At 40.9% G+C, this 22,734-nt stretch overlaps 1 protein-coding gene across 1 annotated transcript; it reads right to left on the reverse strand.

Annotated features, from left to right (window-relative positions):
- Nucleotides 1–5,974: 5,974 nt before the first annotated feature.
- cd248a (CD248 molecule, endosialin a) lies at nt 5,975–9,913 on the reverse strand. The gene has a single exon (XM_087788467.1). The coding sequence runs from the start codon at nt 9,695–9,697 to the stop codon at nt 7,346–7,348; it is 2,352 nt and encodes a 783-aa protein (XP_087644593.1). The 5' UTR covers nt 9,698–9,913; the 3' UTR covers nt 5,975–7,345.
- Nucleotides 9,914–22,734: the final 12,821 nt, after the last annotated feature.

The raw sequence follows: 22,734 nt of genomic DNA on the forward strand, positions 1-22,734 counted from the left end.
CCTCTGAAGATCCAGGCCAGGCCACACGCACATGTATCCTTGTAGCTGGCTTGTTTACTTCAACCAGCGGCCTGTATGCTTTAGCATTAGCATAACAGTGGTGTGGTCTGAGGCCCCGAGGTGCGAGAGGGGACGAGCTTTATAGGCACCTTTATAAGTGGTGTAAACATTGTCAAGGATATTGTTTCCTGGTGTTGGGAAGTTGATGTGTTTGTGGAGTTGTGGAGACACGCTCTTGGGGTTGGCGTGGTTGAAATCCTCAGCCAGGATGAGGAAGGCATCTGGGTGGGCCGTCTGCTGGTCACTGATGAGCTGGTGGAGTTCTTGCAGTAACTCGCTCCTGTTGTTGTTGGAGCCGGGGGGGATATATATTGACACCAGTAATAAAGAATTAAATTCCCACGGCAGGTAGAATGGTTGGCATTTAATAGCCATAAACTCCACCAGTGGTGAGCAGTGTTATAGACAACAACAGCGTCGCTGATGTAGACACAGTCCCAGGGTTCATGCAGAAGGAGGTTCTTTTTTTAGGTTCTATTTTAATACCATTTGAAATTGGATTAAATCCCAACTCTACAATCAACAAAACATTTTCAAATATAAAATAATTATTTTTTCACAGTTCCTCGTAGCCAGATTCTCTACTTTACGCACAAACTGCATTGAATATTTCTTGTTAGTTTATCTTTTGCGATTGAATGTCAATCTATCAATTATTATTTTTTAATGAATCAATAAATCTTACAAAATATTTCTAGACATGAAAGTTACATCTTTCTCATCAAGTGTCCAGATTTTTAAGACTTTGAAAATTGTATTTAATGTGTAATTTATTAATATATTAATTGACACCTACAGTATTGGCGAAGGTATGATTGTATGATAGCTGACAATTTTTATTTATTTTTTGAATTCAGTGGATAATTTTGTCACTTAACAGTTACAACTTTGGGTGTCATATAGTTTGATGATGATGTTATCTGTGACTTCACTTGTAAGTTTGTAACTGCTCAGTAATCTAAATACTTTATTTGATGTTGTTAAAATATACCTGTGGAAAACAATCGAATGAATACTTAAAAAAATAAAATAAAATAATACAACTTAAGGAATATTCATTCTTTAGGGAAACTAATGTGTCCATGATTAATTTAAGTAGGTGTTGTTGTGATGTGTGACTCTATTGTATCATCAGTGTGTGTGTGTTGTTGTGATGTGTGACTCTATTGTATCATCAGTGTGTGTTGTTGTGATGTGTGACTCTATTGTATCATCAGTGTGTGTGTGTGTGTGTTGTTGTGATGTGTGACTCTATTGTATCATCAGTGTGTGTGTGTTGTTGTCATGTGTGACTCTATTGTATCATCAGTGTGTGTTGTTGTGATGTGTGACTCTATTGTATCATCAGTGTGTGTGTGTGTGTTGTTGTGATGTGTGACTCTATTGTATCATCAGTGTGTGTGTGTTGTTGTGATGTGTGACTCTATTGTATCATCAGTGTGTGTTGTTGTGATGTGTGACTCTATTGTATCATCAGTGTGTGTGTGTTGTTGTGATGTGTGACTCTATTGTATCATCAGTGTGTGTGTGTGTTGTGATGTGTGACTCTATTGTATCATCAGTGTGTGTGTTGTTGTGATGTGTAACTCTATTGTATCATCAGTGTGTGTGTGTGTTGTTGTGATGTGTGACTCTATTGTATCATCAGTGTGTGGGTGTTGTTGTGATGTGTGACTCTATTGTATAATCAGTGTGTGTGTGTGTTGTGATGTGTGACTCTATTGTATCATCAGTGTGTGTTGTTGTGATGTGTGACTCTATTGTATCATCAGTGTGTGTGTGTTGTTGTGATGTGTGACTCTATTGTATCATCAGTGTGTGTGTGTGTTGTGATGTGTAACTCTATTGTATCATCAGTGTGTGTGTGTGTTGTTGTGATGTGTGACTCTATTGTATCATCAGTGTGTGTGTGTTGTTGTGATGTGTGACTCTATTGTATAATCAGTGTGTGTGTGTGTTGTGATGTGTGACTCTATTGTATCATCAGTGTGTGTGTTGTTGTGATGTGTAACTCTATTGTATCATCAGTGTGTGTGTGTGACTCTATTTCATCATCAGTGTGTGTGTGTTGTGATGTGTGACTCTATTGTATCATCAGTGTGTGTGTGTGTGTTGTTGTGATGTGTAACTCTATTGTATCATCAGTGTGTGTGTGTGTTGTTGTGATGTGTGACTCTATTGTATCATCAGTGTGTGTGTTGTTGTGATGTGTGACTCTATTGTATCATCAGTGTGTGTGTGTGTTGTTGTGATGTGTGACTCTATTGTATCATCAGTGTGTGTGTTGTTGTTGTGGTGTGTGACTCTATTGTATCATCAGTGTGTGTGTGTTGTTGTGATGTGTGACTCTATTGTATCATTAGTGTGTGTGTGTTGTTGTGATGTGTGACTCTATTGTATCATCAGTGTGTGTTGTTGTGATGTGTGACTCTATTGTATCATCAATGTGTATGTGTTGTTGTGATGTGTGACTCTATTGTATCATCAGTGTGTGTGTGTTGTTGTGATGTGTGACTCTATTGTATCATCAGTGTGTGTGTGTTGTTGTGGTGTGTGACTCTATTGTATCATCAGTGTGTGTGTGTTGTTGTGATGTGTGACTCTATTGTATCATCAGTGTGTGTGTGTTGTTGTGATGTGTGACTCTATTGTATCACCAGTGTGTGTGTGTTGTTGTGATGTGTGACTCTATTGTATCATCAGTGTGTGTTGTTGTGATGTGTGACTCTATTGTATCATCAATGTGTATGTGTTGTTGTGATGTGTGACTCTATTGTATCATCAGTGTGTGTGTTGTTGTGATGTGTGACTCTATTGTATCATCAGTGTGTGTTGTTGTGATGTGTGACTCTATTGTATCATCAGTGTGTGTGTGTTGTTGTGATGTGTGACTCTATTGTATCATCAGTGTGTGTGTTGTTGTTGTGGTATGTGACTCTATTGTATCATCAGTGTGTGTGTGTTGTTGTGATGTGTGACTCTATTGTATCATCAGTGTGTGTGTTGTGATGTGTGACTCTATTGTATCATCAATGTGTGTGTGTTGTTGTGATGTGTGACTCTATTGTATCATCAGTGTGTGTGTGTTGTTGTGATGTGTGACTCTATTGTATCATCAGTGTGTGTGTTGTTGTGATGTGTGACTCTATTGTATCATCATTGTGTGTGTTGTTGTGATGTGTGACTCTATTGTATCATCAGTGTGTGTGTGTTGTTGTGATGTGTAACTCTATTGTATCATCAGTGTGTGTGTGTTGTTGTGATGTGTGACTCTATTGTATCATCAGTGTGTGTGTGTTGTTGTGATGTGTGACTCTATTGTATCATCAGTGTGTGTTTGTAAAAAACTCTCTTTTCATTTAAATATTGACATTAAAAATGAATCGTAAGCTCCGCCCACTGAAAAGACTTGGTTTTTCTTGAGATGAATTCTTTAATTAAATACTTAATTAAATAATTCTGTGATTGGTCAAAAATGAACATTTGTCACCAGGAGTCATCAGTCCGGGAAGTCTCCACCTTCAAGGGACTCGTTGCATTATTACGTCATAATGGAATCTCGTAACCTCTTGTTTGCCTAGATTTCAGAGCAACTTTATTAAGTAATATGTCAAAAACATGGTCATGATGAGGAACTTTACTGCATTGTAAAGAAAGACTTCAACATTTACTGCATGTCAGGAACGTTGTCACATTAGTTGGCCTTTAAAGAAGCATGAGAAGGTTGTGTTTTTACACGGCTCAGGACCAGAGGAGAGAAATCTTTTCAGGCTGTTGCTCCTAAGCTTTGGAACGATCTTCTCTCTCTTTGCTCTTGATGATCTACTGACTCCTTTAAGAAACATCTTAAGACGTTTCTATTTGTTCAGGCTTTTCCTTGAATTTCTCGAACTCCTGTGTTGTTCTCAGTATTATCTTGATCTTTAAAGTATGTACTGTTTTGAGTATTGTTTTGATTGTTTAAGCGCTTTGTGACCCTGGTCTCGAAAAGCGCTATATAAATAAATATTACTTATTTACTTACTTACTTACATAAAAGATTATTATTTAATCAAAAATGGCCTCTTATATGTGCATGTCATTCATTCAGTAATTAAAAAAGTTGTTTAGTTTAAAAAGTGAAATGCAATTTAAAAAGATTTTTCCAGACAGTTCCAGCTGTTTTAATTCATGATCTAATGGACGTGAACATTGTCAGTGAAAAAGAGGCAACTTGCGGGTCCAGCTCCTCAGATAATTGAAACCCCAGAGCATTGCCTTTATAAGGTTGTTAAAATAAAAGTATTAGTGAAATGCTTCAGGGCTGTGTGAACACGGCAGGGTTGCGGTTCCTTGTGTTGACATCATTAGCAGCATTAAGTTCATACACGCCAAACAATACCAGACTCTAAAATGAACACGTATTTTCCAGCTATAAATGGACCACACGCTCATTACAGCTGAAGGTGTGGGGTCCATAGATCACATGGTCCACGGTCGGAACCCGCAGGTCCATTTGGAAGTGATCCGATGTCAAACAAATTGCTGACACATGAAGAAGCCTCACATCTGTACGACTGCAGCAGCATCTGGACACACAACAGTCAGGATGAATGACTGGATTGTGAGCTCCAGGACCTCCTACAAGAAAACACACCAAAAGGATTGAAAACAGGTCAAAGGAGGAGAGGAGGAAACGGAGAAGAGAGACCCCCTGAGCGAAGGACCAAAAGACAGAAAAGCCTGGTTCGGATCATCACATTCCACGAATCCAGCCAATCACAAGGCTGCCTTGTTGTTCTGTTGCCAGTGGAGCTTTAACATCGTGCTTTATTTTTCCAAAATATCCCGGCGGTCCAGGAGATGACCCGTCGGGGACAGTTGTGGTTTAATATTGGGAGCAGACACGTCAAAATAAACCATTAAAGCAGACGAGAACCAACTCAAACACAACCCTCTCTTCTTGTAAATGTATTCGCACAAGAAGGTCGACCTGTGGGAATAAATCCGGAACATATTCTTCTGAGGAATAACGGGAACATAGAGACGACAGAGTGGATCGTTGCGATCGAAGCGTTCTATAATATGTTCAGTTTCAATGCTCTAATGAATCGTGAGTCATATCAGGAAGTACGTTGATGACGCAATATAAAGGGTTTTATGGTTATTAGCGGCAATAAAAGTATGATTCGAACATCAACAATTATTTGATTATAACACGCTTATGTTCTTCTTTATGTTCTCTCTGCATCTTTTTTAGGATTTAATTAGAAAAAAATAAATCTTGTTTTATTATTTGCTTGAGAAATATCAGAGTGACAACAGAAATGATGCTTTATATGATTTTACTTCGAAGTGTAAATCTTTTGTATAGTTTTCAAATGTAAAATATGCCTTTTAATAAAACATTTCCCCCCAAAAAAACAAGTGTAATTTGATACACAGTATTATTTCTTTTAATTATTATTTTTACTATTTTTTATTTTTGGTTTTTTTTTCGCTAACAATATTTACAGTTCTGAAAACAGGATGACATTAAAAATATATTACTATACTTTTTAAAGTAAATAGCAAACCAAGTTCAAAAACGTTATAAAAACACATTTTTGAAACCCTTTTTTATGATCAATCTTTCTTACTTTTAGCTGATAATTTTGTTATTTATCTTTCTTGTGTGTGAAAGTAAGGAAGGCCGGAATCAGATGTTGGACAAAGACATGGAGGGATCGGGTCAAAAACAAGAAGACAAGGTGAACTTCTGTATTAAGCTTCATAGTTGTGGTTTATGAAGACAAGTGCGACCATGAAGGAAGATCAATAGAGTTAAGATGGAGGAGTTAATGGGAAATAAAGTCTTGCTAATTCAGTTGCTCCAACGTTTCTTTGCCATAAACATGTTAAATGAACACAAAAACACAAGGAGAAAATTGGCAGTTTTGTCTTTTTATTGTTCATTTTGATGGCAGAAATTAAACTCCAACACTCAAAGAACAATCTTTTGTCCTCAAAGAAAAAAACCTCAGGCAGACATAAATAGTCGAGTATTGGAGAGACGAGGAGCATCTTTCTCTCTCAGTCATTTCTATTCTGCAGCATCACTCTCTCTGAAGTCAGTGAAGCCATAGATTTGCACCTTGAATGAGATTTTTTGTTCAGAACTGACAGACATCTTGTGATGTCACATGACCTGAAGAGCATAAATTATAAAAAATATGATGAAACAACATGTCGGCGAAGTCGAGCCTCGGTCTTCATTGTACACTATTTACATTTATTTGTCATTCACTCTCTCGAAAAATAATGTCGCTTGGAAGTTTCCAAATACATAAATACACATGATAAGAGAAGACAGAAATATTAAAGAGTTGCTTCAAGAGTAATGCCTGTGATTTTACACGCTCAAAATGAAGAGGTTTTAAGTTTCAAGCTAGATTTTGATGATGAAACTTTTTGACAATCTCTTCCAGACCCTTGAAAATCTACAAGCATAAAAGAATTCTGTCAAAGAGAAAAAGTCTGCTCACCTACAAATCTTGCTGTGGGAGAAAAAAAGGATAATTTTCTTTTAAAGCAAATTCCCCTCCTTCTTAGGACAATCGCGCTCGCAACCTTTCACTCTTCCCTGTAAGCCGACATTTTATTTTTCTCTTTGTCAGAACTCGAGAGTAGAAACCAGAAAAGTTCATTCTTTTTATCAAGGTGATCTGAGTAAGAGGTATGAATCCATTGATTTATAAAAATGTTTGCCCATGAGGGAACGAATATAATGTAGTCGGTCAAACATTTCAACTTTTTTTATGCACCAAAGGCTTAAACAGTCATAGTTCTTTGTTGTTTTTTGTATGTGGCACTTGAACGTTTTAATTATTTTCCCAAAATATATTTTTTCAAAAAGATATTTCCACTTGTATGTCGGAGTCACTGCTATGTTCAGCAGCAAAACACTAAAAGGAACAAGTCATGACGTTTTTTGGACTTTAAACACTGGGAAAAACAAGTCCGTCAAGGAGGATCTGTATCCGGCAGACTTGAAGTTACAACAATGAAGTTCTTGGACTTTATCATGAGCAGTATTTTAGTGCATTCATGGACGAATCAGGTCTCAGTGTATGCAACATCATAAGAAGTTCATCATTCTGAGCATTATTAAGATTTTCCAAATCCTTCTTAAGATCCATATCCTTCATACAGCCGAGCAAATGAAAAGAGGCTCCTAGGGTGGTCAAATGTCCACCTCACCCACCACTGTGTTCATTATTCATCCATGCCTGCGCAGAAAAACATCCTCTGCTCCCAGGCTCTCTTGCTAAACATGGGCCTTGACCTCGGCTGACGGGTTAGGCGATCCTTGTTTATCATGAGCACCAGATATCCAGTGGTAGCAGTCGTTCGTTTTTTTGTTGCGCGGCTCAACAGCATAGCGAGTGCAGTAGATGATCCCCAGTGCTACTATCACCACGACAAAAATACAGAGGGGCACTAAAAGGCCCACCAATAGCCAAGTGTTGCTCTGCTTCTCAGTTTTGTCCTCCTGCACTTTTGAGTCCTTGACATCAACGCCGTCTGTTGGTAGCTGGAAAGCAGTACGCTGAGTCAGCACAGCTGGATTTTGGGTGTGTGTTTGCTCAACATTTACTATCTCCAAGTTCTTTACTGGTGAGCTCTTCCTCAGGGCAGGCTTGTGTCCGTCCGTTGAACTTAAATCCGTGGATGACTTCTGATCAATGAATGTATTTTCTGGATTTCCTGTAATTTCACTGACAGTGGAAGTTAAACCGTCCCACCAATTCCAAGCTCCCTCAGAGATAGTTGAAGTGGAAGGGACAGGTGGAGAAGAAGTGGTCTCCTCTTCCTCTTCATAGTAGTCCGCAGTCGTGCTGAGACCAGGAGAACTTGTGCTAGGACTGGGATCGGTTGTGCTGGGACTAGTAGCAGTGGTGCTGGGACTGGGAGCAGTGGTGCTGGGACTGGGAGGTGTAATTGTGGTTAAACTGGTTGTTGGCATAATCTTTGGTTCATATGTGGCTATTGGCTCCCAAAACCACTGGTCCCTTTCTTCTGTAACGTCTTCATATTTAACAGTACCCTCTGACATTGGCATAATCACTGGATCGTGGACGGATCCCTCGTTAGGGACACTTGTGACCCAAATCACATCTGAATTGAACACCCTGGGTGGGTCAGTCAGCCACTCTAAGTTGTGATCCACCTCTATGGGCCAGTCAGTGTGACTTTGTATTGGGTTCCACTCCAAATCATCTGTCTCCCACATTGAGGTGACAGCAGGACGGTCATCTAGTTTTCTACAAGAAAACTGATCAGACAGCAGTTCATAGCCTTCTTCGCAGTAGCACTCGAACCCACCCTCATAATTCACACACATCTGCTCGCATGTGCCGGCGATCTGGCATTCATCAGTGTCCTGGCAACGGTTTGGGTCCTCAGGCTGCAGGGAGAACCCCAAGTGGCAATGGCAGATATAAGACCCTTCTGTGTTCTCGCAGTCATGTTCACAAGGGTCAGTTGCACACTCGTCCATGTCCTCGCAGTATCCCTCTTCATCTGGAACGTAACCCACTTCACACTGACATTCAAAAGTCCCGGGAGAGTTCACGCAGAGATGCTCGCATGGACTCTGTAGACACTCATCTACATCCACACATCCATGTTCATCGGGACCGAGCATGGATCCATCAGGACAGGCACAGCGATAGCTGCCTGGAACTGGAATGCACTCAAATTCACAGGGATATCCTTGACAAGCGTCACTCAGCTCACAAGTCTGACGGTCGTCCCTGAGTACATACCCCTCCGCACAATCACAGAAGAAGTGATCCCCGGCAGGTCTGCAGAAGTGTTCGCACCCTCCTTTGTTGTGATCGCACCAATTGTGTAACACAGGGGCATCAGGGCACAGAGGAAAATCTCGGGACCAGCCAACTGAGTTGTCCTCCTTCAACTGGCATATAACAGACTGTTCCTCTGAGATTCCTGTGGGACAGGGGAGAGTGGCAGAAGATCCTATAGGAATGTATGTCAGTAGTGTGCTAAGAAGGTTAAATGGTGTGTTGTACAGGGCATTGCCTGCCCCTTCACTCCAAAGTGCAGAGCACATTCCTTTATATCCATAATGGCAAAGGTACCCATCCACAGGAACTGAGCAAGAACCATCCAGCCATTTAAAATTTTCCTCCTGCTCTTGAAGGCTGTATCCCATAACAACACAGCGTGGGACAGAGCACATGCTTGAGGAAAACTCCTTCTGCCAGTTGGTATAGTCTGTGTCCTGGTCCCCAGTAGTCCAAGAAAATCCTCTGAGAGGGCGTGTGGCAGTGCACTGTCGAGGTTGGCGCTGAAGGCCGATCCACACCTGAACTTTTGTCCGTTCATAGCGAAGGTCAATGGTAGAAAAAAGGTTTGCAATGTTGGCAGCGTCCTCTTTACGTTTGATGGTAGCAAGGTTGCCACCTTTCTCTTTACACGCTCGCCAGGACTCCAGGAAGGTCTTTCGCTGGAAGTAAACCACAAAGCACCCATCTCCCGTACAGAGTGCATCGGTCTCTTGTAGATCTTGCCCCATGGCTGAGGAAACTCCAAAAATCAAAGCCAAAAGTGGAGTCAAGAAAAGAACAGCAGCACCGCTCACTAGGGAGCCCATTCTCTTCTGTCACTTAATATACCTTGCCACAGTTCGCCTGCCCTGACCTCACTTGTATCTCCTCGTCGTGTGGTATTATGCCAAGACTTTGTTTTTCCTGTCTAACTAAACTTTTCCTTCTTCATCTGAACTTCTCATTCCTCTTTCTCTATGCTTGAGACTGCTCGGCACATCTGCACTGGAGTTGAGCACATGCAGATTGTCCGGAGATTTTCAAGTGCAGGGATGGATCGAGGGGGGGAACAGGGAGGGAAATACAGGCGGAGGGTGGGCAAAAGGAGAAGAAGGGAGGAGAGGAAAGAAATGGTGTGTTTTTGGAGGAATGGAGCGAGTACTGGGGGTGGGGGGGGTGGTCTCAGAACAGGGGGAGGTCCAGGGAACTATGCATTTCATTCTTTTTTTCAAGGCAGGTCATATGGTTTTCATAAGGCGTGTACATGGTGGGGAGCTTTGCTTTAGTGACACTTCATATATTATTTTAACTTCAAGATGAATTCATTTGATGTTTTCTACACAAACCATCCAGATTTATGTTTCATTTACCCCCTTTTTTCACAGTATGATGGAAAGAATCCGGATATACTTTTCTTCTGTTTCTTTGGGTCGTTGAACTACAACTTTTAACCTTTGAAGTTTGTCTCTCGTTTTAAACACACACAACTCCTGCACTGACAACACGATCGCCGACCAGGAAGAAGACACCGGTCACTGCATGAAAATACTTACAACAAGATTAAAAAACAACAATAACACTCCGGCTAATGAGTCTCAGATTTGGTCGGGAAAAGTAGGGAAAGCGGTCGAGGTCGTCTGTGTTGCAAAAATCGGGCCTCTGGGTTTGCTATGAAAACAAAGCTTGGCCGCTGGAATGAAGACGTATGTTGTGGATGTCGAAGGGTAAAGGGTCCATGTGTGTGTATATGAGGCGAAGAGTGGATTAAGGAGTCAGGGTTGCGAGTTTGGTGGGGGTCGGTGGGGAGTGCAGTAGCTGGAGCTGTGTGGGTCATAAATCCATTCTGCTCTAGTTTGAGAGCAAAAACGGTGGCGTTCAAGTCGCACTTTTAGTTGCATTTGACATGTTTAGGTGTTTGTAACAGTGATATTCTTTTAATTTTGCAAATCGTGCGTTTTAATATATTGCTTCGTTCACATGATTCTTATTGCAGGCTGCTGTTTGTGTTAGCAACACCAGCCAAACATTCCTTGTGACTTTCTTCAAGTGTGATGTTTACCAGTAGAAGGAAACTTGACACATCAGAAGCAACAATTCTGTTGCAGCCAAATGGAAAGAAAAAAAGACTTGTGTATAAAAAGCCAAACATATTTATAGGATATAAATTACAATATTCCGTATGAAACACAATTTTTTATTAGTTTTCATAACTACTGTTGTTTTTATAATAATATATATTTTAATATATTAATATTGGAATCTGTGTTGATGTTATACATATAAAGCATATCAGAGTAAACGTAGTGGAAAAATGATACTTAATAATCCATAGAAATATTTATTTCACTTCAAATGTCATTAATAGGATTTATTTATTTAGTTGTGAACCGTGGCATTATATAATGCACATAACATGTTCTTCTCATGTGGAAAAAACGTCTATTAGTGTTTACATCCACTGTTTTTGGATTATATATATATATATATATATATATATATATATATATATACACAATTCTTCTCCTATGAAGCCAGTATTAGGTTAAAAAAAAGACGTAAAAACTAATATCTACTAAACTCAAAAATGAGAGGAAAAGAATATCTGAACAAGTCTAAATTAAAGGGGTGTCTTTCTTTCCTCCTTTTTAATTACTTTATAATTCATTTTATCAGAGTTATTCTACTCGTCAAAGCAGGTATTTCTCATTACTTTAACTTCAAAGATAGACTACACAGTTTTGCTGTGGCCTCAGAAGAACCTCTTTATCTTTGGCGTAGGAGCCAATTATCTCTGGCCTAATCCAGTGAAGTGATATTTGAAAAGATTTACTTTCACTCAGCAGTAAAACCAACTGTAAAGTGGTAAAAAAAACATCTTGAATGACGAATAGGAACTCACAATAAAGTATCAGGATCTACCATCAGGAGGTTAACTGCCGTTCCATAACCAGCAGCAGACTTTGACACCAGCACAGTGAAAGTCTCCCAGCATCCCCCACCTCACGTGCCGGTCATTACGTTAGGGCTGGTGTTGGGTTACCATGGACAATAGGTGGGCAGGGGTGCGTGACATCTTTATTAGATTATCAGAGCAGATAAAAGGCTCAACCACATGCAGACACACAGCCACCTCTAAATATGCCTCCTGTTATGAATCGTTCTCTCGCTGCTGCAGTCGTGACTTTCATTGGATGAATTTAGTTTATGTGTCCGTGTCAGTGATTCTCAACCTGTGGGCCGCGAAGGTATTGCAAGTGGGCCACAAAATCGTTTTTAAATTGGTATCATTTTTTGTGGGAGGGTGGATGTAATTATATAAAAATAAAAATACACATAATAATGTTCTTAAATGTTAAAACTCGTTAAGTTTAAAAGGATATTAAACATTTTCAAACATTATTTTCATTATTTTGTTTCTATATTGTTGAAGGATACCGTTTTTTCTGCCTGTTACAGACAGACAGCCCTTTGCTTTCATTTCTGATATGTGTGGTGCTGATGGACACGATTGATGTGTGTCTGTGTGTGCTTGTGTGTGTATGCGTGCGAGTGTGTGTGTGTGTGCGTCTAATACTGAAAGTGTTGCAACATGTTACAGATGCTGTGTGACTGTGGAGCTTCTAATATGTTTCTCCTTTATTGATTTCAGTCCTTTGTGTATCTGTTACTGTGGCAAAATGGCAATTAAAGTGATAGTTGCCTTTTTTTTCTACTATTATGTCCACTAGGAGTTGGGATTAGTTTCAGGTTATTCCTTGTCTTTTTCAGTAACTTTTTAGAGGCATAAATGTCCATATGACGCTTGTGAACGGCACCAATGTTTATTCCTCGTCCAAAAAGACACTTAAAAACATCCAAATACCTCCGTACTGCTCGTCTGTCACATCTTTTTATTGAAGCCTCAACATGATGAATTGTTTCAAACATAAGAATGGCCTCAGTTCTCTTCCATCCAAAGCACTTCAGATCAGGATGTGTTACTTTTTAGCTTGAGGTTACGGTAAAGAAAATTCAGTGTTCGACTATGGCGTGGTGGGTTGGCAGGTGGTCTTTACCTCGGGTTCATACAAACGTATCTCACTTCTCCACCACCTTCCTATTCTTTTTCCTTCTTATTCAGAGATCATTGTTTGGTTTTCAAGCATTCAGGCTGACATTCAGATGACATTCCAATGTCTTCATTTACATTGTGACCCTATTACGAAGGTACCACTGTGAGTCTTCCTGCCGATAACCTGACCCAGAAGAATCTCCTCTTCGCTCCTAAACCCGGCTTTTACAAATGATTCCCTCAGGAGACACACAGATCTTTCTTCACAGGAAATGGCTCACTGTAGCTCTTTTGTGGTAATCCCTGCTCTCCTGCCCTCCGTCTGTAGTTTCATTACCAGACCAGGGAAAGCCGTCTTGACACACTGAAGGAGACAAGCTCAGGCCCGAACAACAGAGAGGATTTAAATCAGCCAGTAAATGCTTTGTGACGGTTTTCTATAAATCTATCCATTAAAAAACAGTTTAAAATCTACAGAAGGCAATCTGGACTGAATGAAGCTGGTCACGCACATGTGTGTCTACTGTGCGAGGAAGTAGAGTCTGCCCCTTTATGTGGTGCCCATCAAAGAAAATGTCGTGAGGCTTGTGAGCGGTCATCATTTAAATCATGCTTTGAAAAAATCTGAAGAATTTGTGGGTGGGTGGGTAGGTAGGTAGGTAGGTAGGTAGGTAGGTGGGTAGGTGGGTAGGTAGGTAGGTAGGTAGGTAGGTAGGTAGGTAGGTAGGTAGGTAGGTAGGTAGGTGGGTAGGTGGGTAGGTAGGTAGGTAGGTAGGTAGGTAGGTAGGTAGGTAGGTAGGTAGGTAGGTAGGTAGGTAGGTAGGTAGGTAGGTAGGTAAGTAGGTAGGTAGGTAGGTAGGTAGGTAGGTAGGTAGGTAGGTAGGTAGGTAGGTAGGTAGGTAAGTACGTAGGTAGGTAGGTAGGTAGGTAGGTAGGTAGGTAGGTAGGTAGGTAGGTAGGTAGGTAGGTAGGTAGGTAGGTAGGTAGGTAGGTAGGTAGGTAGGTAGGTAGGTAGGTAGGTTTGTAGGTAGGTAGGTAGGCAGGTAGGTAGGTAGGTAGGTAGGTAGGTAGGTAGGTAGGTAGGTAGGTAGGTAGGTAGGTAGGTAGGTAGGTAGGTAGGTAGGTAGGTAGGTAGGTAGGTAGGTAGGTAGGTAGGTAGGTAGGTAGGTAGGTAGGTAGGTAGGTAGGTTTGTAGGTAGGTAGGTAGGCAGGTAGGTAGGTAGGTAGGTAGGTAGGTAGGTAGGTAGGTAGGTAGGTAGGTAGGTAGGTAGGTAGGTAGGTAGGTAGGTAGGTAGGTAGGTAGGTAGGTAGGTAGGTAGGTAGGTAGGTAGGTAGGTAGGTAGGTAGGTAGGTAGGTAGGTAGGTAGGTTCTTATGTAGGTAGGTTCTTAGGTAGGTAGGTAGGTAGGTTCTTATGTAGGTAGGTTCTTAGGTAGGTAGGTAGGTAGGTTCTTATGTAGGTAGGTTCTTAGGTAGGTAGGTAGGTAGGTAGACAGACACAGAGAGACATCATTTAGGGACAGACAGAAGCTGTTCTTCAACAGTTGTGATGTCACCCACTCTTTCACAGGAAGCACAATAATGCAATAACGTAACCATATATTGTTTTTTCACTTAACGGTGTCTCAGGTGGACGCGAGGCGACCCTGAGTTCTGTCTGGTAAGTTAACGTCAATAAACATCATCGGTATGAAAAGCAAGAATTTCCTCGACATGTTTTCCATCAGGACACGTTTCCTTCCACCTAACCTTGAACATGTGATTGATTTCTAGACGATGGCCTCGTTGAATGTGGATGCTCAGCTCTCCAGAAACCACAGCGTGGTGAAGGGTGGACCTCGAGGGCGTGATGTTTACTGGAGGAATGGCAACCAGGTGCTTAATGAAAAATGACTCTAATATATTTAAGCTTTAAATCCTTCAAGAGTTCCTGTTCATGATCACATGTGTCAAAGTCAAGTCAACATTTTAGAACTTAAATAAATGTTGATAATGTGACCTATGAGGATGTTTAAACAAAGCTAATGAACAAAGATCATCGACCTCAAGAGTGTTGTTTTTTAAAAGAGGAAGAACGTGAGGATAATGATTAGATTATTTATTTTTTTTAAATCCTTGAACTATATTTTCTATTAGATGTTCTGTGAAACATTTCTCTCTCCTTATGTGTCACAAACTTGGTGCTCTCCGGAGTTCATATGTTCAAGATCCTGTTGTTAACTTCGCGGAGGCAGGATGTTTGATTTAGATGGAGATCTCTGGAGCGGCAGATTACTGAGCGCCGGTCGGTGTCAAAGGAAGACGAGTTCGTCAGATAAACAAACAACCAGCAGTTGTGGACTTGACACGAAGAAGATCAAGTTGTTCTTCACCGTGGAGTCATGAGGCAGATCAAGGTGACCAGAGGATCCATCTAACGTTGAAAAAAGATCAATCGTTTTTGTGGGTTTGTCCTTAAAATACCAATAAATTACCAAACCCAGATTAAGTCAAAACCATCTTCCAAAGCACTCGCGATTCCCTTCTTTTGATTTATGCTGATCCGAGTCACGACTGAATCATCACTTGGTCCCTTTGCTTCCAATTATCATTTAAGATTTGGCACTTTGTCTGATCATTCGTTTGATTCTTAACATCTTAAAACGTTCTCTGGCTCAGAACAAAAATGACTCATTCAGACAGAAACTTATTTGAACTCCTGATGAAACGCCCGGATCACAGGGACACTGAAAGATAAAAACATCTTGTCAATGACATTCAATTGAGTTTGGTTATGTTCTGGATGAATATCTTGTTCAATCATTTTATTCTCATAACAGTTATTTTCAGACTTTTGGCAGCATCTCTCTAAAAGTCAAAGAAAAGAAACAAATGGTTTTATTTCCCCATAGAACACGACAGTAAATTGTGTAAAAATAAATGCAAGAAAAACCTACCAAACAGTCATTGTTCGAGCCATTTTCTTTGGAAGCTTTACCGTCAATAAACTTCCATCTGCAGCTAATAATCGTTAACTGATGATCCTAAGTTTACACGTAGCATCTTTGTGTCTTTTCCTACCAATTAAATTAAATAATATTTAACTTAAAATCTTCTTAATTTATCAGTTTGTTCTCCATCATTAGGCTTCTTATGTGATGTGCAAATCGACTGTTGAAAATAAAAATAAAATATCTTCCATTTCTTGTTTGAGTTTCCTGCTGATGGCAGCTGTGCCTAAACATACAAATGTATTGCTTTCATGAAAGAACACACATTAAACACATTAAAATTAAATAAACCTCTCTGAGTTCTTCACAGAAAAAGTTAGGAAATAAACAACACTATTTGTTCAAATAAATAACAACCAAATAAACCTCTGGACTACGAGTCAGGAAATATTATTTTAAGGCACTAAAATGTTGATACCTTTCAAACCAGACCTTCTTAGAGAGCATGTAGTTAAGTATGATATATATATATATATAAGTATTTTATAGATAGATTTGGCTCCTAAGCATATTTATATCACGCACTGTATATGAAAAAAATGCGTCTCTGTCGCAATGGGATTGGATAATTGTGAAATATGTTCATAAGGACTTGATCAGTGTCCTTCGCTGCCGTTGTGACTGATTCAAAGATGGAAGTTGTGCGACGGCTCTGGTGATGTTTCCAGCTGAGTCATGTGAATCTGAACCTTGCAGTTCCCAGCACAGCGAACACAAACACGGCTCTTTGTACACCGTGTGCCGTGAACTGTAATCAAACCTTCAAGAGAATAATTGCCTGCACTTACAAAATATCGCGTCCTGTAATTTTTCTGAGAGAGACAACAAGTGGATCTCTTATGAAGACGTTTTTTTTTGTTTTTCCTCCGGGAATTTCAGGACATAAGGTTTTGTTTTTACGTCTACGAGTACAACGGTTCCTTTTTAAGAAAGAGTGATTGCTGTATTGTGTTTCTCCTCCTTCATCAAGCAAATTCCTTTCCTTCAACACCAGTTTGACTCTTATCTAAACACGCGCATCTTTATAGGGAATTCAGCCCATGTTAGCAAAAGCTCACATCTTATAAAAGTCCCTTCCACACCTTCATGATTCAAGATCTTTCAGTGTCACCTTCTGAACTTCCCACTCCTTTCAACTCTCGCCTTCCACCTTTAGAGCTAATTCTGAAGGAAACACTTACGTCTCAGATTATTTTACTCTTGTCCATAGAAATGAAACCGATATCAGAGATCAGAGTTGCTTTAAAGTCAACAGTTTTACTTGTACAAGGAAAGAAATGTTGAAGTGTTTCTTTGTACTCCGTGGCAAGTTGTCGATAATCCGAGAGACAAGTTCACAACTTGAAAAACACAGGCTGGAAAAAAAAGGAGAGCTGGTCCTAAATGAAACCTGCTGTCATTTAAAGACATCCCACCACATTCTGACACCAAATCACACAAAACAACGATTTAGACACAATGATTAAAACGTCAAAATCTGTCGTTGAGTCGATTTTCCATCAACCTGTGCTTCTGTGTCATTGTTTCGTTCAGATGTCGTTGTTGTGTAAATGATCAAGTGTTCGTCTCTCGTATCATTTGAAGAGACAGTTTTAGATGGTGAGGCATTTCAGCACCCACTAACACAACGATGGGAGTAGGCTGCGACCCAGTGCACCAGCTCAACCATCAGGAGCAACATCTCACCATCACAAGCCAACCACTGCACCGTCGGGTGACGCTTCATGAAGCCACTAGATGTCACTCTCTGCTCTTGAATCTATCGCTTTAAACGTGTATATTCCATTTTTTACTCTGAGAGCGCCACCTACTGACCTCTAGAACTCTGTTTCATGAAGCTTCACCAGCACTTCACTCGGCCTGAGCATCCAGTAGAAGGTTTCGATACGTTAACGTGTGAATGCTTCCAGTCCTGCTGAGATGCCCAGCAACAGTCGGTGACGCACACAAACTGAATTACCGTATTTTCCGCACTATAAGGTTCACTTAAAAGCCTTTAATTTCCCGAAAAAAACGACAGTGCGCCGTACAATCCGGAGCGTGTTATATATGGATCAATTGGTTCTTACTGGTTGGACACGGTGATTATCGGGAGTCTGGCGCCGTCGGGCAGTCCTGTGTGGTCGGCGCCCCCGAGTCCCTGTGGCGGTTCAGAGCGGTGCAGTCTGGACCTGGTGATCTGGTCCTTTCACATGCATGACTTTATTGATCATTCTAGATCATCAAATCAGTTCCCTATATTAACATCTTAAGACGTTTCTATTTGTTCAGGCTTTTCCTTGAATTTCTCGAACTCCTGTGTTGTTCTCAGTATTATCTTGATCTTTAAAGTATGTACTTTTTTGAGTATTGTTTTGATTGTTTAAGCGCTTTGTGACCCTGGTCTGGAAAAGCGCTATATAAATAAATATTACTTACTTACTTACTTACTATATCCTGCTCCTCACTCGACAAAAATACGGAAAATCCCTCCCAGCTGTCGCTGTTCGATCCAGGACTTCAGCCACTTGTTGAGTTGCTGGATCTGTTTCTCCACTATAGTCTTACTTCAACTGTAAAGTGTCTTGAGATACCTTTGTTATGATAAGACACTTTAAATATAAATTGAATTAAAAATGAATGCGTTTTTTCTGCGACGTTTTTCTTCCCCAACAAGAAGACGATGCCAGACGTTTCATATTCCTGTCGTCATCCTTCGTATTTAATCTTTCGTCCAAAGGGTGAAAACACCGACCGTTCTCGACTGGTCTCGAAGCATTTCCGGTTTTCACTCCTTTGTGGCGTCGATTCAGATGAACGGCTGTTATGTGGGAGAATAACGTCTCGCACATGCGCAGAACTTTTGTCGACGATCTTTTTTTCTCTCCCGACGGTCTCTTGTCTGATGTGCACCTTTACTCACAGTCCAAAGATAATGTGTATAAAAAAGTCACTTTGGTCGCTTTTAAGAAGCACATTTACGACGCAGAGTTCAAGCTCAAGGCTGTCAGTCACGTAAACGTTCAACTGCAGTGTCTTCTATTCTATTCGCCTTATTATCCGGTGCACCCTACAGTGCGGAATGTACGGTTATGTATAGATTTCTGAATCGCACCTAAATGACACGCTGAGAAATCCTCTTGTCTACGGATGGACCATTACATTCAAGCACATCTCCAGCTGCTCCGCCTCGATGCTCGTGTCTAATGTTCTGTACGTCCACCTTCTATAGTAGACGCTCCTCAGAGTTAAAACCTCCATCTTCACGGCGAGCGAACGACAGCTCGGCCGGAACCCTGTCGTCCAGCGGCGAGGAGACGCCGCCTCGTGTCCCTCTTTAAAGCTCTGACTTCCTTCGTCACCTCGCGCTCCTGCTGGGCCTGTGGATCCGATGGAGAGGGTGAGCGGGTGTGTGATATCACACTTACTCTAAAGCTGTGGACAGTGTCCAACAACACCCGGCGTCTCATGTCGCCCGAGCACTCGTGGCAGGTGTGAGGGAAGGATTCAGGTCCCGAGATAGACGGGCGTCATGACACCCTCGCACCCATGTGGCAGTAAAACATCAAAACACTATAATTTTGTCTTAAAAACTACAATTATGCAGATGATTCTGAGGCTGCAAAATAGAAAGAAGCTCCATTGTCAGTGTTTTGGATTTGACAGTATTAAAAGCAGCAAACAATAAATAACGATTTTTAGACCTGATAATAAAGGTTGATAAAAAACATTTTGTAAATAACAAATAACCCAACAAAAAGACCAGAGGAGAAATAAAGAGAGCAAATTCAAGTGAATAATGTGCCTCACAATGACAGGAGCGTAAATTATTAAAATTATCCTTATTTAAACAATTTCCCGAAGGAGACTTCCTGAGGGATCAATAAAGTTTTACCTTACCTTATTACCTTATTAATATGCATTAAATAGAATATACATTTCATTGAAATTAGACCTATTTTGAGTGTTTCCTTACCTCCCTTCTGCCCACTTACAATACGCAAAAGGAGATTAAACCTCTCCATAGCTCCATTAGTCCATTAGCCCTTGTGTTCTAAACACATTAGTTTTCGGGCCTCCGGGTCAATGTGACCCGGAAACAAGTTATTAAGAAGTATCCATCCATCTGTAAGGAAGACTTGCTGAGACACTTTTAAATAAAACTTCACAATGAGGATTTACTTGATGAACTTATTCAGTTTATGTACTTTAAGTACTGTTTTTTCAGTTTTTCAGTTTTGTTGTCGCAAAACACGATCCAGTCCCTTTACTGCGTCACAACGTCCTTGGATTTAGTGTGAGTGCCAGGATTTTTAAGATTCAAGAGTCTTCGTTGTGCAACATTTAAAAATGCACGAAATGTTGTAGATTTACAGCATCGGTACAGTTTACAAAGTTACGAAGAAATATAAGTATACAATTAAATTTGAGGTGTAAGCCCTAATCCCTTAAACTCTACCTCAAAACTAAGGAATGAGGGTTGTTTGGTGACTTAGAAATGGGACGCACCATAAAAGCATAAACGTCATCATAGGTCGTCCATAACCGTCAACAGGGTTCACCATCAACTTAAGCCAGGTAACCCTGGTCTGTGCGTCCAGAAGGTCTCCAGTAGCACCAGAGGACCAGAGAGCCAGGATGCAGCAACTCAGGAGAAACTTGCAAGGACGTTAAACAGTTGAAATGAAGGCCAGGAGAAGGAATGTATCTGTTTATTTTGTCTTTAGAACACTTGAAAGAACTGGTAATCCCTGTTAACAAAAGTCTGCTTAATCTCTACATTGGTCATGTTACAGATTTCTACACATGTGCTTTAAACCATGAACACGGTTACAAAAGTAAAGCTATTTCTATCGTTCATGCTCGACTCAACTCATCGAAGGATTATGAAATCTTCTCTTCCAGAATGGAAACTTCGTTTCTCCCAACGCACACAAATCTAAGGAGTGTTCCCTCGCAGGAGTTACGTTCCAAGACCGTCCGAGAAAACGGACGCAAATTAGCGTTGTATTTGTTGTACTTTTAATAATGACTGTTATTAAATGTTGCTGCGGAAGTTGTCTTGTCTTCTGAAGTCTCCTCTACTAAAGTAGGGCTTGAGAAATGGAAATGAATTCTCGTACAGTTCTGTATTCCTCCCCGGCAAAGTGAGAGCGAGGCGTTTGATTCGTTGATCAGAAACAATCCTAGAGCGACTGAGTGCTTGTTGTGCATCTGTTAGCTTACAGCATGATTTGTCCCTCCTCCAGCCAATCAGCACTCACGATACTCACGCTCTGAGTCGTCGCAACCGTCTGTTAGCCAATGGCACGTAATATTTGTGGTTGACGCTCTCCGAAATTTCGCAATATTTGAAGACAGAGAGACCCACTAAAAATACACTAAATAGTGAATACGCACAGAAAGATCGCGATATCGTGAGGGACACGATCAATTTTCCTTAGAAACTCAAGAAATGATTTGTGACCCTCTTTAAAAGTTCAATCATTCAATTCAATTCAATTCAATTCAATTCAATTCAATTCAATTCAATTCAATTCAATTCAATTCAATTCAATTTTATTTAAAGTGTCTTATCATAACAAAGTTATCTCAAGACACTATACAGTTGAAATAAGACTACAGTTGATTAAGGAAAAATAGATCCCAGCAATTCAACAAAGAGCAAGAAACAAAACACTGTACAGTGAGCAATGGCGAGGAAAAACTTCCTTTTAGAAGCAGAAACCTCGAGCGGAACCAGACTCATTGTTGACGGCCTGCCGCTTTGACCGGCTGGGAGGAAGGATGGGGGGGGTAGACAGATGGATAAGGAGAGGAGTGAGGGAGGATATAGTGAGAGAAAAGAGGAGAGTGTAGGAGGGTCCATGGGGGTGCTGGAGAGAACTCGGGATCTGATGACGTGGTGAAGATCCTGGATCAGCAGCAGCTCTGGAGGTGGATCCCTGGATCAAGATCAAGCGAGCTTTTGCCCTTCTGCTCCACATTCATTCATTCAATATGCCGCTTCGTCCCTTATGGGGGGTCGTGGGGGTCTGGAGTCTATCCCAGTTTTATCGGGCGAGGGGCAGGGGACACCCTGGACAGGACACACAAAGACAGACAACCATTCACACACACACAACCATACCTGAGGAAGATTTCCCAAAGTTACCAAAAAACCTCTGTATGTTTTTGGACTGTGGGAGGAAACTGGAGTGTCCTGAGTAAACCCATGCAACACAGGGAGAACATAGAAACTCCACACATAAGCTCACAAGTTTGCTGGCTCCCAACCTGGAAGCAAACCGGCAACCTACTAGCTGTCAGGCGATGATGCTAACAACTGCGCCGCCATGCGCCCCTCTTTAAAAGTTAATAATGTCATGTTATTAATGTCAGCTTTCAGGGTACAACCACCTGCCGATGATCAACCGGGACCCGTCGCCAGACTTGTTTACTTCCAATCAACCTAGAATTAAAAAGGGGTGGATTGTTTTCATCATTCATCCGCTCGTACTAGTCGATCGTCAATTAAAAAGTTAATTACGATAAGTGCACCTCGCTGGCCTCGCGTCTTTGTTACAAACACGTAATGGTTTCGCTTCGGCCGACGGACACAAATTAGCAGGCTGTGCCGAGACGATCATGATAAACCGCTGAACTCAAGTCTGCTTCGGCGTAAACAATTCTCTCTGGCTCTGGATGAGCGTCAGGAACCCATAAATCAGGGGCTAATCTTTAGCCGTTTGCAGCTTCTCTGGGGAGTCGGTCCCTTCGCGAGGTTGCGTTTTATTCAGAGGCGGATTCTCACGCTTCGTCGTGTTCGTGGAGGAAAAATGTTCCTGGTCAATAATTCATCGCTT

The sequence above is a fragment of the Callionymus lyra genome, chromosome 4 (genome assembly GCF_982586985.1).
Source record: "Callionymus lyra chromosome 4, fCalLyr1.hap1.1, whole genome shotgun sequence".
In the NCBI taxonomy this organism is placed as follows: domain Eukaryota; kingdom Metazoa; phylum Chordata; class Actinopteri; order Syngnathiformes; family Callionymidae; genus Callionymus; species Callionymus lyra.